At 37.9% G+C, this 15,143-nt stretch overlaps 1 protein-coding gene across 1 annotated transcript in view; it reads right to left on the minus strand.

The window, feature by feature from the left end:
* Positions 1-590: 590 nt before the first annotated feature.
* YIPF7 (Yip1 domain family, member 7) overlaps positions 591-15,143 on the minus strand; it is a 32,629-nt gene continuing 18,076 nt past the window's right edge. Inside the window, exons 4-6 of the mRNA XM_010858855.1 lie at positions 11,897-12,042; positions 5,006-5,187; positions 591-1,631 (exon numbers count right to left, since the gene is read on the minus strand). Coding sequence (XP_010857157.1) covers positions 1,469-1,631; positions 5,006-5,187; positions 11,897-12,042 — 491 coding nt within the window. The 3' untranslated portion in view covers positions 591-1,468. The remainder of the gene's footprint in view (positions 1,632-5,005; positions 5,188-11,896; positions 12,043-15,143) is intronic.

Below are 15,143 nucleotides of genomic sequence, written 5' to 3' on the forward strand. Positions count from 1 at the left end.
TGTGCCCTGCCATATGCACAGGTCTTTCACACATTCACACATCACATGTTCCCCCTTGTCATTGTCTCCTTTCCCCTCCACACCCAGCCCCTCCACCTGCACAATCAATGTTTTCCTCTTTACCTATCATTTGTATTAGCACAAAACCATCTTTCAATGTCTCTCATCTTAAAATAAAAATTCTTTAATTCAACATCACTCTCCAATGATGGCCCAGTTCTCTGGCTTTTAAAGGGGGAATGTTGTGCTTATGTAAATATACACATATGTATACACACAAATGTATATATATATATATATATATCTATAAAGATGCATGTAGGTTGATAGATCTATGATGGGAAGATGTAATTTTCTTCTAGATGTTTCTTTTTTCCAACAAAATAAGAAAAGTCATCAACTAACAGAAAAGAGTATTAAGATCTGAGTAGTGAAAAAATTGTTGTAGTTATTGTTTAGTCGCTAAGTTGTGTCTGACTCCTTCAATCCCATGGGCTATAGCCTGACAGGCTCCTCTCATGGGATTTCCAAAGCAAGACTATTGAAGTGGGTTGCTACTTCAGGGGATCTTGCTTCTCCAGGGGATCTTCCCAACCCAAGGATCGAACCTGCATCTCCTGCATTGCAGGCAGATTCTTTACCACTGAGGCACCAGGAAAGCCCTAGTGAAGAAATTGTTTGAAACAATTATCTCAGAAAGTGAAAAAGTGAATTTGGTAGGGTAATACAGTAGGATTTGAAAGGTAGTACAGAGCAGCCGTTTAAGATGTAGTACTATAATAAAGGAGAAACAAGTAGCATTTCCTCCATTCACATTCATCTATTCAGGGAGCAAATGGCAAGCTTACTGAGGACATACATGTTCAAGGGAGAAATTATAGCAATGAACCATGGTGTCTAAACTAAGTAAGAAGGAAATGAGGGCTTCAAACTGGTGAATGAATGCATTGTTCAAATGGAACCAAACAACAGTTGGGGAAGTAAATGAACAGAGGAATAGGAGATTCAGTTCTCAGGTGAATAAAACTGTAAATAATCCTCCCCTGCAATTCTCCAAAGGTCCTGCACAGTGTGACTTTAACCACTTGTACACAGCTTGAAATGTCATGACGTTTTCTCAGAAGGCTCAGTGTGGATTTCCTCTACCCAGTCAAGTATGATTTTACTTCCTTACAATTTCTCAGAAATGCATCCATTAAGAAAAATAGAGTCCATCAGTACAACAACTATATATCCTTTTATCTTAAAGTATTTTAAATTGTTTTAATGCACCAACCAAAAAGCAAATCATCATTCAAACCAAACAGCCTATTAGAGTCCCATCCTTAAGTGCTGTTTTGTCTCTCTGCTTATTATTCTCTTAGCGATAAAAACAGAAATCATATGACCAAATGTGAATGCTAAACCATTTCCAAGATAACCTGAACAGCAAACAAATAGAATCCTGTAATGCCATCTTGAGCATTCTTCAGAAAACTGTTACGAGGGCAAAGAGTCCATAAAGTAAGGCGCAAGGATAGGCAATGAGAAGTTGCTGTCCTTCCATGGCCAAAGCTGACGTGAAGATTTTGGAGGCTGAGAGACTACACCAGCCAATGATGACCAGTGCCGACACAGTTCCAAAGGTGCCCCTACAGCAGAGACCAAAGAGACGGTTATCTTATACCAGGAGAGAAAGAAGTTATTGAATCACACAGCTGCCTCTAAAATGTCCTTGGTATATTTCCTCCATTTGTAAAATGAGGGTGAAGGGTAATAGGAACTAAAGGCCTCGGCCAGTTAGAATTTTGAGTCAAGTTCACCATTAGAAGCTAAATATTTCATAGGTAGGTAAAAGCTCAGATTACTGGAAATAGGATTGACCTACAGTCACTTTCCGGAGAAGGCAATGGCACCCCACTCCAGTACTCTTGCCTGGAAAATCCCATGGACGGAGGAGCCTGGTAGGCTGCAGTCCATGAGGTCGCTAAGAGTCGGACACGACTGAGCGACTTCACTTTCACTTTTCACTTTCATGCATTGGAGAAGGAAAGGGCAACCCACTCCAGTGTTCTTGCCTGGAGAATCCCAGGGATGGCGGAGCCTGATGAGCTGCCATCTATGGGGTCGCACAGAGTCGGACACAACTGAAGCGACTTAGCAGCAGCAGCACAGTCACTTTCATAAGTCAAAATCACAATTACTAAAATTCTTTTATATGAACTATGTTTAGAGACTTCTTTTATAACTACAAATTTCTATTCCCTGCTTTCTTCCTAAATTTGCCCACTGTATGAGCATAAAAATGACTGGACTTGAATTCCAGTGGGGTTCCCACCCCCCAGTGCTCCAGGGCCATGTCCTGGGTTTTTGTCTGAGACAGCAAAGCCTGACACAGCTCAGGGAGGGAACAGATGGAGCAGGAAGGCACAGATGTGTGTGGCCTCCCAACTTATTGCTGAAGATCCCTTTGGTTGGTGTGGGTGTAGATTTTTATAATATTGAAATGGATTTGTTCAAATTCATATCTTCAAAAAGTAACTATGGAGGCAATTGGTTCTTTAGGAAGAAAGGAGAATGAAGTGACTTGACAAAAATTGCAAGTAAGATGGACATTAAGTCAAGAGCTGCTAACTCCCAGCAGCATATTGTTATGTTTGCCATCAAACTACACTGCCTCACTTGATCTGGTTCAATCTGAAATTGAGGATTGTGCTTATTATTTGTGACAATGACAGAAATACCCACTCTTAACAGTGGAACCAAAGCAAAACAAGTGGAAAGGTACACTGTGTAGTTTGCAGTGGCTTAGGATTGTAAATAAACCAAACACATTTTAAAGCACTCTAATAAATATTATGTCTGTTGGCTTAATTAATGCTATTAGAAATAAAATTTAGAGGATTCAATTTACCAGTTTTTTGTGAACAAAAATGTGAGACTATATATGATTCATTTGAATGTTATAGTGATATGCCCAAAAAGGTAATCTCAGTTTCATGGTCTTTAGGGATCAGTTAGTTGTTCCTTATTAATATAACTTAATGGATTCTTAAATCATCCTTTACATTTCAGAATGAAAGTCCAGTGAAAAATATCAGACTACTGATGATTCTCAAAATTTGAGTTGTAGTTTTTATTTTGTTCTTTTAATAATCCAGAGTGATTTAAGATGCCCCAAAGCTCAACTTTGTGAGAAATAATGTCTAAAACATAAAAAATTTCAAATGGCAGATCATTATAGTATTCTTTGGCAAAAGCATCTGACAAAATAGAAATTGTAAAACTGAACTCTCTAGTAACATGTCAAACATCCGTATCAAACAACATAGTAAACAGAAGAGCTAGTTAAAGAACATGATATACAAAAGTCAGGGACAAGACTCAGGAAATATACACCTAACTCACATTGTGGGCTTCACTGGTGGCTCAGACAGTAAAGAATCTGCCCGCAATGCGGGAGACCTGGGTTCTATCCCTGGGTTGGGTAGATACCCTGGAGAAGGGAATGGTTAACCATTCCAGTATTCTGGTCTGGAGAATTCCATGGACAGAGGAGCCTGGCAGGCTACGGTCCATGGGATCACAAAGAGTTGGACACTATTGAGTGACATTCATTCACTTTTCACATTGTACTTACACATTCAAGGTTTCCATTTGCCATTGTATTCCTCTTTTTTAAGTGTTGAGTACTCACTGGTAAAGTAAGGGTTTGCTCTATGTTATTCTGAAGACCATTACTTCCAACAAACTTAAGATTACCAGGAGGTAAAGAGTGGGAGGGATAAATTGGAAGATTGTGAATGACATATACACTCTATTACATGTAAAGTAGATAACTAATAAGAACCTACTGTACAGCACAGGGAACTCTGCTCTGTAGAGGGAAATCTTTCCCCCTTCCCTGGGAAGGGAAGCCAACAATGTGAGCTAGAGGTATATTTATTGAGATATATTTAATACCCTGTACTACCCCATATGGGAAAAGAATGCAAAAAATAGTGGATATATGTGCAACAGATTCACTTTGCTGTACAACTGAAACTAACACAACATTGTAAGTCAACTATCCTAGAATAATTTTTTTTTAAAAAGTGTTATTTTCAAAATGAAACCATATTAAAACAGAAAAGCACTTCTATCTATGCATTTCTCAATAATGTTATGAAGAAAATATTTGAGATTATATCTAAACAAAAATATTAGTCTTTCTAAAATGTTTATCTGGCATTGACAAAGTCTGTATAATAACCTATCCAATATAGTGTTAATAACCTAAAACTTGGATCATCCGAGAAAAAAATGTGAATTGTGTCTATATGGAAAAATGAGCACTGGTAGCAAATGATATATTTCTAATTGGGTTTGGAGCTTGGGAGGTGATAAAGAACTATGGAATTACTTGCTCTCCCCAGCCCAAAGTGGTAGTGCTCTGTATATGCCCTAGGAAAGTGCCCAACAGAAGTGTATTCACTGAATCCTTATGTATATTTTTGAATTACAAATACTAACTGCCCAGGAAGTAAAAAAGAAAAAAAATATTGACTGAGTGTATATGCTATGAAGTTTTCTAGCATCAATATTCTCACCAGGGTTCCTGGGAGTTCTGCACTACAAGGAGCCCAGCTGAGAAAGAACAGTTGCTTCCCTCCTAGAAGGCAGAGTGCCTGGGAGCTGAAGCAGTTTGTCAGGATTCACCAGGCACTTACTCTTCCTAATTCAAACAAGTGAATTTTCTGTAGTTGGTTATATTACCCATGGCAATAGTTCATATTGAAGAATGTGACTACGAATGAAGCACCAATTTTAAAGATAACTTGGTTTAATTTATTTTTTAAATCATTGAAATAGGAATAGCACCTGAGCCAAAACCGACCTACTTTCCTGAAACTGTATGTAGCTTTTAATAGCCAGTTTCTCCAATCTTCCTACTAAAATGATCAGAAAGAGGTTAACTGTTGCACTGATGCGGCAAGCTTCAGCGATGTTTGTACATGTGGGGTCAATTACTAACACAGACACTTACTGCAGTGAGAAGAAGATGGCGCAGCTGGAGAGGATGACCATGGGGAGCAGGCAGTATCCCAGCACACTCGCCACGCAGCCATAGGACACTCCTGAAGAGCTCATCAAGTTCAGTAAGGCATGAATACCTAGGCAGCCAATGGCACTCATGCCATACACATAACCAAATTGGACTTTTCCTGCCTGAAACAATGGGAAGAAAACAGTTTGGATACACAATGAACATCAAGAAGAAACCAGATTGTCAACAAAGCAGAGAATACTTTCGAATCATTCAGCTCAATGTTATTCATGTCTTTGGAGTATAAGCATCAGGAGATTGGGAGCTCTAAAGAAAAACTGATTGTAATATAGATTCAGGTCATGAAAAAAATCCCCTCTATACATGGGATGGCACAAGCATGCTTATATCCCCAGACTGATATTTTTATTATAGATTGCCTGTTGGGGTACTAGGCATAGGTGAGGATATATTTTCTTTCCTTATTTGTTGCACAATTAAATGAATGAATAAATGAATAAAAAATTCCGATTTAGTCTTGGAGATTTATAAGACATAATAGTAATATTATCAAACATCTGTTGCATTTACTATCTTAGGTCCTGTTCTAGAGATTCTACATAAATTAATTTATTTAATCCACACTATATAATGAGTAGGTATCATTGTTGTACCCATTATACACAGGAAGAAACTGAGGTGCAGAGAGATTATGGGACTTGCCTAAAGTAAAATAATGCTAAGCACTGAGGCTTAGCTTGAACCCAGGCAGTCTGGCTCTACAATTTAGGCCCTTAATACCTGCAGAAGCTCCAATAAGTGACAGAACAAGGGGACCCAGGTGGCGCAGTAGCAAAGAAAATGAAAGTGAAAGTCGTTCAGTCGTCTCTGACTTTTTGTGACCCCATGGATATACTGTCCATGGAATTCTCCAGGCCAGAATACTGGAGTGGGTAGCCATTCCTTTCTCCAGGGGATCTTCCCAACCCAAGAATAGAACCCAGGTCTCCTGCATTGTAGGCGGATTCTTTATCAGACGAGCCACAAATCCATCTTCCAACACAGGAGATGTAGGACACATGATTCGATCTCTGGGTCAGAGATTCCCTGAAAGAGGAAATGGCAACCCACTCCAGTATTCTTGCTGGGAAAAATCCCATGGACAGAGAAGCCTGGCTGCTACAGTCCGTGGCGTCCCAAAGAGGTGGACACAACTGAGAATGCACACACATGCAAACTAGCATATCCCAAACTTATGTGACTGGAGAATCCTGTTTTCATAATGCCTACTACCAGCTTAACTAAACAGACTTTATGAAAAACTGATTTACATAAAGCAAGCAATAGTGAATCATAAAGGTATTGTTAAAGGAAGTCAGACTAAAGTATTCAGGATAGACTGCTGATCTGAGGATTCATCAGATAGCCATCACCCGCACAATACTGGAGACTTGTTGCTGAAGCAGCTTCATTAAACTCATCCAGGGAAAGTCACAAACTATTGTTGATTCAATAGAAGATATTTTAATGTTTGCTATCTGAGGATGCCAAATCTCCAGTAAAAAATGCATGTCATTTTTATATATACATTAAGCTGGTTAGAAATTCTAGATAAAGATTGAAGAGGCTGACTCTGATTTTCATGGAAATTATACAAAACCAACAAAACTGATTCACAGAGAGAGAGCTTTTTAGCTGTCATTTTTTCTTTTCCATAGCTGTTATTCATGAAGTCCTTATATCTTACAGAATAAAGAGATATTTATTTTGTAGTCAATTAACGGAGAATATCATGACCATTTTATTGTTCAAAACTGTCAAGCTATTTTGAATTTTTCTTCCTCTGCAGTTGGGGAAGTTGATCACTGCTAAGTTCTTTCACAAAATGTCCCTGGGCTATGCTGCAGAATTCTCTCCTGCATTAGCCATAATAAGTCCTTCTGGCTATTTTGTGAAGTAATGCTGATAATGCTAATGGGTATGCTAAAAGAACCACATCAGTTATGAACTGCACTATTGGGGAGTTTGTTCCACTTGGAAAATCGTGACAATTTCAAATAACTTTCATGTATTAGAGAAACATTTTACTTGACATTTAATTGGATGGGATAATTCAGAGGTACAAATAGTTGTAATGGTGACACACAACTTCCCTACACTCAAAGGACACGTAGCTGGCCCGTGACCCTAACCAGTTTTGTGAATGGGGTAAACAGAGGATGGATTAAATTAATTTGGTAGTAAAATTGTCCTTTTTCATATCAGTTACTGACTTCTCTCTTTATCTCTTTCTCTTGTTAGATTATCCAGTTTGAGGCTTAATTCCATTTGGCAGGGGCCTTTCTCATTTTTTAATTTGTTTCACATTCTAATAAGGGCTTGTAATTGAACTGGAAAATAAATGTTCAATTTCTTTTTACATTTCAAATGTTTGAGATCATCCTTGTACCATTACTACATCTTATTTGAAATACTTCTTATTCTTGATTATGCTTTTATATTGGCCATGCATATCCCTTTTCTAGATCACACTTACAGCTCTACTAGAAAAATTAAATGGAGCCATAGTTTTAAAACATTTGTGTTTATGGTTTGGGGGCTGAAAATAATTTTAAGAGGAAAAGTAAGTAAAATTAAATCTGTGTTGAGTGTTTGAAGCTGTTCTTTCTGGTTTGCTTCCTGCAACATGAAGAAAGTCCCCTAAAAGATATTGTGCTTTGTATCAACATAAATCATAAAAATGATGAGTATGTGACTATGAATATTACACCTCTGGAGATAATGAGCAGATTTGAATATTGTTTCTGGATTGAGTCTTGCTTTCTTTATTATAGTGCACTACCAGCTCATAAAATCATCTTTTACATTTTAATTTCAGATATCCAGGACAGGGTTAAAGCCTCAAATGGACTCTGAGTTAAAATATGGCTTTATTAATATCCAGCTGAGTTTTTCAGTCCTTATTGTTCTACAAGTATCAGAATCAATTCCGGAGTAACTGCATGTGATAGTAAAGTTGAAGTGAGAATAGCTGCTTAAAATCTTTGAGAAAATATGAATTTTTACACATTTCCTAAAATTTCAGATTTGAAATGAACCTTAAGAATCACTTGTATAAGCCTTTTTTTTTTTTTTTTTGTCTTCAAAGTGAAAAAAAATGGAGGCCTAGAAATAAGAAATAAAAGGTTCAGGATCTTATCTGGAGGCAAAGTTAGGGGCAGATCCAAATTTTTCACTCTCAGTTGAGTTCTTTGTTTGTATTGTTTTACACTTAAAATTGAGGCTATTTAAATAATTCCAACTAACATAATGTACCCAAAAAAGATCTTAATGGGATTAATTTTTTCCTTTAGGAGATGGTAATAGTAATATTTTCTACGAAAAAACAAACAGCTGTTATATTACAAATTACCTGAAAAAGAAACAAGAGTTAATATGTTAAATTAATTGTTTCTGACTATTTGATTAATTGACATGGTCTTACTTGCAACTTAATCTAATATTAATCTAACTTAATCTAATATTATCAAATTACTGTGGCAAAGGCAGAAGGAATGTTTGAAACTGAATTAAAACTCTAGTTGATATAGTGTTATACTTGCAGAGTATTTGCATTTGCTGTAGTTCAAAGGAAGAAATAAGATGCCATAACTAAATACTATTGTATTGGATAAACATGACGTACTTATCGACCAAGTTACAATGCACAAACTAGATTTCTATCAGAATTTTGATTAGTATTATGTACTTAGTAATGCAAACTGAAAATTAATTTAGTTGCAAATACATTTCATAGCTACTTTTGAGAAGTATAGCTACATTAGGGGAGTGGATAGCTGTAAGAAACAGAAGTGAACTGAATAATTAATTTAAGGACTTTTCCTAGCATCTTAAATTTTCTGTATCATCTTTCTTGCCAAGTTTACCATTTTGTGCCTTAATGAAACTGTACTTGTCAGACTGGCTTGACCATCTTTTTCATCCTCTGCTTTTAATGTGCTGTCATTACCTCCTTAATGTAAAACCATAAGCCTTTCCTATTTCTTATTTTTCTCTCCTTTTTTGAGGGGGAGAAAACATTTTTCTAAAGTATGAAATAGAATATCTTCTAAACTTAGGAGGAAAAATATTCTTTTTTGGTGACTCCTAATGCCCCATGGAAAAGAAATGCAAAAAAGCAAAATGGCTGTCTGAGGAGGCCTTACAAATAGCTGTGAAAAGAAGAGAAGCAAAAAGCAAAGGAGGAAAGGAAAGATAGAAGCATCTGAATGCAGAGTTCCAAAGAATAGCAAGAAGAGATAAGAAAGCCTTCTTCAGTGATCAATGCAAAGAAATAGAGGAAAACAACAGAATGGAAAAGACTAGAGATCTCTTCAAGAAAATTAGAGATACCAAGGGAACATTTCATGCAAAGGTGAGCTTGAGAAAGGAGAGAAATGGTATGGATCTAACAGAAGCAGAAGATATTAGGAAAAGGTGGCAAGAATACACAGAAGAACTATACAAAAAGATCTTCACAACCAAGATAATCACGATGGTGTGATCACTCACCTAGAGCCAGACATCCTGGAATGTGAAATCAAGGGGGCCTTAGAAAGCATTACTACGAACAAAGCTTGTGGAGGTGATGGAATTCCAGTTGAGCTATTTCAAATCCTAAAAGATGATGCCGTGAAAGTGCTGCACTCAACATGCCATCAAATTTGGCAAATTCAGCAGTGGCCACAGGACTGGAAAAGGTCAGTTTTCATTCCAATCCCAAAGAAAGGCAATGCCAAAGAATGCTCAAACTACCACACAATTGTACTCATCTCACACGCTAGTAAAGTAATGCTCAAAATTCTCCAAGCTAGGCTTCAGCAATACGTGAACCGTGAACTTCCAGATGTTCAAGCTGGTTTTAGAAAAGGCAGAGGAACCAGAGATCAAATTGCCAACATCCACTGGATGTATGAAAAAGCAAGAGAGTTCCAGAAAAACATCTATTTCTGCTTTATTGACTATGCCAAAGCCTTTGACTACGTGGATCACAATAAACTGTGGAATATTCTGAAAGAGATGGGAATACCAGACCACCTGACCTGCCTCTTGAGAAACCAATATGCAGGTCAGGAAGCATCAGTTAGAACTGGACATGGAACAACATACTGGTTCCAAATAGGAAAAGGAGTTCGTCAAGGCTGTATATTGTCACCCTGCTTATATAACTTATATGCAGAGTACATCATGAGAAACTCTGGGCTGGAAGAAGAACATGCTGCAATCAAGATTGCCGGGAGAAATAACAATAACCTCAGATATGCAGATGACACCACCCTTATGGCAGAAAGTGAAGAGGAACTAAAAAGTCTCTTGATGAAAGTGAAAGAGGAGAGTGAAAAGTTGGCTTAAAGCTCAACATTCAGAAAACTAAGATCATGGCATCTGGTTCCATCACTTCATGACAAATAGATGCGGAAACAGTGGAAACAATGTCAGACTATTTTTTTGGGCTCCAAAATCACTGCAGATGGTGACTGCAGCCATGAAATTAAAAGACACTCACTCCTTGGAAGGAAAGTTATGACCAACCTAGATAGCATATTCAAAAGCAGAGACATTACTTTGCCAACAAGGTCCATCTAGTCAAGGCTATGGTTTTTCCAGTGATCATGTATGGATGTGAGAGTGGACTGTGAAGAAAGCTGAGTGCTGAAGAATTGATGCTTTTGAACTGTGGTGTTGGAGAAGACTCTTGAGAATCCCTTGGACTGCAAGGAGATCCAACCAGTCCATTCTGAAGGAGATCAGCCCTGGGATTTCTTTGGAAGGAATTATGCTAAAGCTGAAACTCCAGTATGTTGGCCACCTCATGCAAAGAGTTGACTCATTGGAAAAGACCCTGATGCTGGGAGGGATTGTGGGCAGGAAGAGAAGGGGACGACAGAGGATGAGATGGCTGGATGGTATCACTGACTCGATGGACGTGAGTCTGGGTGAACTCTGGGAGTTGGTGATGGACAGGGAGGCCTGGCGTGCTGCAATTCATGGGGTCACAAAGAGTTGGACACGACTGAGCGACTGAACTGAACTGAACTGAATATCATTGCTCCCAAATTTAAAGAATGAAGCAGACCCAACACAAGACAACTGGTGACATCAGGGGGGTAAATGTCTTCATAAAAAACAGAAAACTAAAATGACAGGGGAAATATACAGGTCGAAAAAACAAATCACTGCTTATCATCGCAAGTCTGTTTATTCATAGTAGCCTAACCAGGAACAAGGAGACTCATCTCAGACCTCACAGGATATCTGCAATAGTCTGGAGACACAACCCAGAAAAGAAAATATTGAGTAAATAGGGGATGTTTATCTAATGTTACAACAGAAATCACACAGAAAGCAAGAAATAAAATTTTGGCCCTATTATTTTCAAATTTCACATGTTCCTTCAACTTTTTCAGATTGATAGTCTTTTTTAAACAACAGTAAAAGGCTTAACAATAAGAAAATCATTTATATGATTTCCTGCTTTGTTGAAAATCTGACTTGGTGATTTGATTTTCAAAATTCTATTTAAATTTACATTTTTTAAAATTTGTCATAAGAAGTGATGACAGTTTCTTTTTGCCATTATGGTTCAAGTAGATATGTCTCTCTTACTAAAAAAAATGTAGTCATGAATTAAACAAGTTTCAGTTTATAAAGTGATATACTACTTTCTGTGTTTACAAAGACAACTTCAAAAAATGACATTTGGAAGGGCATACGTTAAAATCTGATACTTGGCTGTCATGTATACAGAAGTAGAAATATGATATTGTAAACATGAAACTCAGATTATGGTGTAAACCAACGTTACCTCAATTAAAAAAGAAAAAAAATCTAGAACTGGCTGCTGTTCATTACCAAAAGTAGGGTGGCTCCTAGAGCCATGCAGAACAGGATGGGCCCAGTGAGATCTGTTTCATTCATAATGCTGCCATCTGCTGGCTTCATTGGGTTTAACACTGTCAAGGTTTTTTGCCATATGTGATCAAAATTAATTCCAAGTTCTGCAAAAAAAAAAAAGAAAAAAAAGAAAAAGAGATAACATAAATATAGAAAAATAAACATGAGTAATATTCTTTAATTAAAGTTAACTTATTAATTTACAAAGCACTTTAATCTGTTTGTTATACCATCATAGTCTAAAGTTCTATGTAATACGTATGATACAGAGCAACCTTAAACAAAAAGAATGTATATTCCCACACAGTGTCCTAGAGGATATATTTTAGAGATATAGTCAAGGAAAAAATTCCTGCTCTGCAGCAAATATATGGTTAAAATCTAGCCAAAAGTGAAGAAAGAAATGGACATTTTCAGTAAAGATACAAAATATAATGGTAGCTAACAACCCACTCCAGTGTTCTTGCCTGCAGAATCCCAGGGACGGGGGAGCCTGGTGGGCTGCTGTCTCTGGGATCGCACAGAGTCGGACACGACTAAAGTGACTTAGCAGCAGCAGCAACAAACTAAAAGTCCCATCCTATTGCACATTTAGTTATTTCTTTTTCCTGCGTTTTCAACTGCTAACACTTTTGAAACTTGTTCTATTGAAACATGCATCATTTTCAAATCAGTTCAGTTCAGTTGCTCAGTAGTGTCCAACTATTTGCGACCCATGGACTACAGCATGCCAGGCTTCCCTGTCCAACACCAACTTCCCGAGCTTGCTCAAACTCATGTCAATCGACTCTGTGATGTCATCCAACCATCTCATCTTCTATCATCCCTTCTCTTCCCACCCTCAATCATTCCCGGCATCAGGGACTTTTCAAATGAGTCAGTTCTTCGTATCAGGTGGCCAAAGTATTGGAGCTTCAGCATCAGTCTTTCCAATGAATATTCAGGACTGATCTCCTTTAGGATGGACTGATTGGATCTCCTTGCAGTCCAAGGGACTCTCAAGAGTCTTCTTCAACACCACAATTCAAAATTATCAACTCTTGAGTGCTTAGCGTTCTTTATAGTCCAACTCTCACATCCACATATGACTTTTGGAAAAACCATACTTTGACTAGATGGATCTTTGTCAGCATAGTAATATCTCTGCTTTTTAATATGTTATCTACGTTGATCATAGCTTTTTTTCCAAGGAGCAAGAGTCTTTTAATTTCATGGCTGCAGTCACCATCTGCAGTGATTTTGGAGCAGAAGAAAATAGTCTGTCAGTGTTTCCATTGTTTCCCCATCTATTTGCCATGAAGTGATTGCCATAATCTTTGTTTATTGAATGTTGAGTTTTAAGCCAGCTTTTTCACTCTCCTCCTTTACTTATATCAAGAGGCTCTTTAGATCCTCTTTGCTTTCTGCCCTAAGGGTGGTGTCATCTGCATATCTGAGGTTATTGTTATTTCTTCTGGCAATCTTGATTCCAGCTTGTGCTTCACTCAGTCAAGCATTTAGCATGATGTACTCTGCATTAAGTTAAATAAGCAGGGTGACAATATACAGCCTTGAGGTATACTCCAGTCCATTTTTCCATGTCTGGTTCAAACTGTTGCTTCTTGACCTGCATGCAGATTTCTCAAGAAGCAGGTCAGGTAGCCTGGTACTCCCATCTCTTGAAGAAATTTCCACAGTTTGCTGGATTTCCCACAGTCAAAGGCTTTAGCATAGTCAGTGAAGCAAAAGTAGATATTTTTCCAAAATTCTCTTGCTATTTCCATGATCCACTGGGTATTGGAAATTTGATCTCTGGTTCCTTTGCCTTTTCTAAATCCAGCTTGAACATCTGGAAGTTCTCGGCCTATGTACTGTTGAAGCCTGGGTTGGAGAATTTTGAGCATTTCTTTGCTAGAGTGTGAGATGAGTGCAATTGTATGGTAGTATGAACATTCTTTGGCATAGCCCTTCTTTGGGATTGGAATGAAAACTGACCTTTTCCAGTCCTGTGGCCACTGCTGAGTTTTCCAAATTTGCTGGCATATTGAGTGCAGCACTTTCAAAGCATCATCTTTTAGGATTTGTAGCAGCTCAACTGGAATTCCATCAGTCCCACTAGCTTTGTTCGTAGTGATGCTTTCTAAGGCCCACTTAACTTCACATTCCAGGATGTCTGGCTCTAGGTGAGTGATCACACCATTGTGGTTATCTGGGTCTTTAACATCTTTTTTGCATAGTTCTGTGTATTCTTGCACCTCTTTTTAATATCTTCTGCTTCTCTTAGGTCCATACTGTTTCTGTCCTTTATTGTGCCCACCTTTGCATGAAATGTTCCCTTGGTATGTCTAATTTTCTTCAAGAGTCTCTAGTCTTTCCCATTGTATTATTTTCCTCTATTTCTTTGCATTGATCACTGAGAAGGCTTTCTTATCTCTTCTTGCTATTCTTTGGAACTCTGCGTTCATATGGATATATCTTTCCTTTTCTCCTTTGCCTTTTGCTTCTCTTTTCTCAGCTAACTGTAAGGTCTCCTCAGACAACCATTTTACCTTTTTGCATTTTTCTTCTTGGGGATGGTTTTGATCACTGCCTCCTCCATCCATAGCTCTTCAGGTGCTTTATCTATCAGATCTAATCCCTTGAAAATATTTGTCACTTCCACTGTATAATCATAAGGGATTTGATTTAGGTCACCTGAATGGTCTAGTGGTTTTCCCTACTTTCTTCAATTTACATCTGAATTTGGCAATAAGGAATTCATGATCTGAGCCACAGTCAGCTCCTGGTCTTGTTTTTGCTGACTGTATAGAGCTCCTCCATCTTCGGCTGCATAGTATATAGTCAATCTGATCTCGGTATTGACTATCTGGTGATGTCCATGTGTAGAGCCGTCTTTTGTGTTGTTGGAAGAAGGTATTTGCTATGGCCAGTGTGTTCTCTGGGCAAACTCTGTTAGCCTTTGCCCTGCTTCATTTTTTACTCCAAGGCCAAATTTGCTTGTTACTCCAGGTATCTCTTGACTTCCTACTTTTGCATTCTAGTCCCGTATGATGAAAAGGACATCTAATTTTCAATTAGCAGTGTTATTTAATCTGAAGACACTTAGCCAGGGTCTGGTATTTTACTTCCGCTCCTCCTAATGAGCTATGCGATGCTAACTATGTAAAACTCCATGGAAGAGAAAAGGTTCTTTCAGCAAGTAACAGCAATCATGGGTGCACACATA

Source organism: Bison bison, unplaced genomic scaffold (genome assembly GCF_000754665.1).
Source record: "Bison bison bison isolate TAMUID 2011002044 unplaced genomic scaffold, Bison_UMD1.0 scf7180017864451, whole genome shotgun sequence".
Lineage (NCBI taxonomy): Eukaryota > Metazoa > Chordata > Mammalia > Artiodactyla > Bovidae > Bison > Bison bison.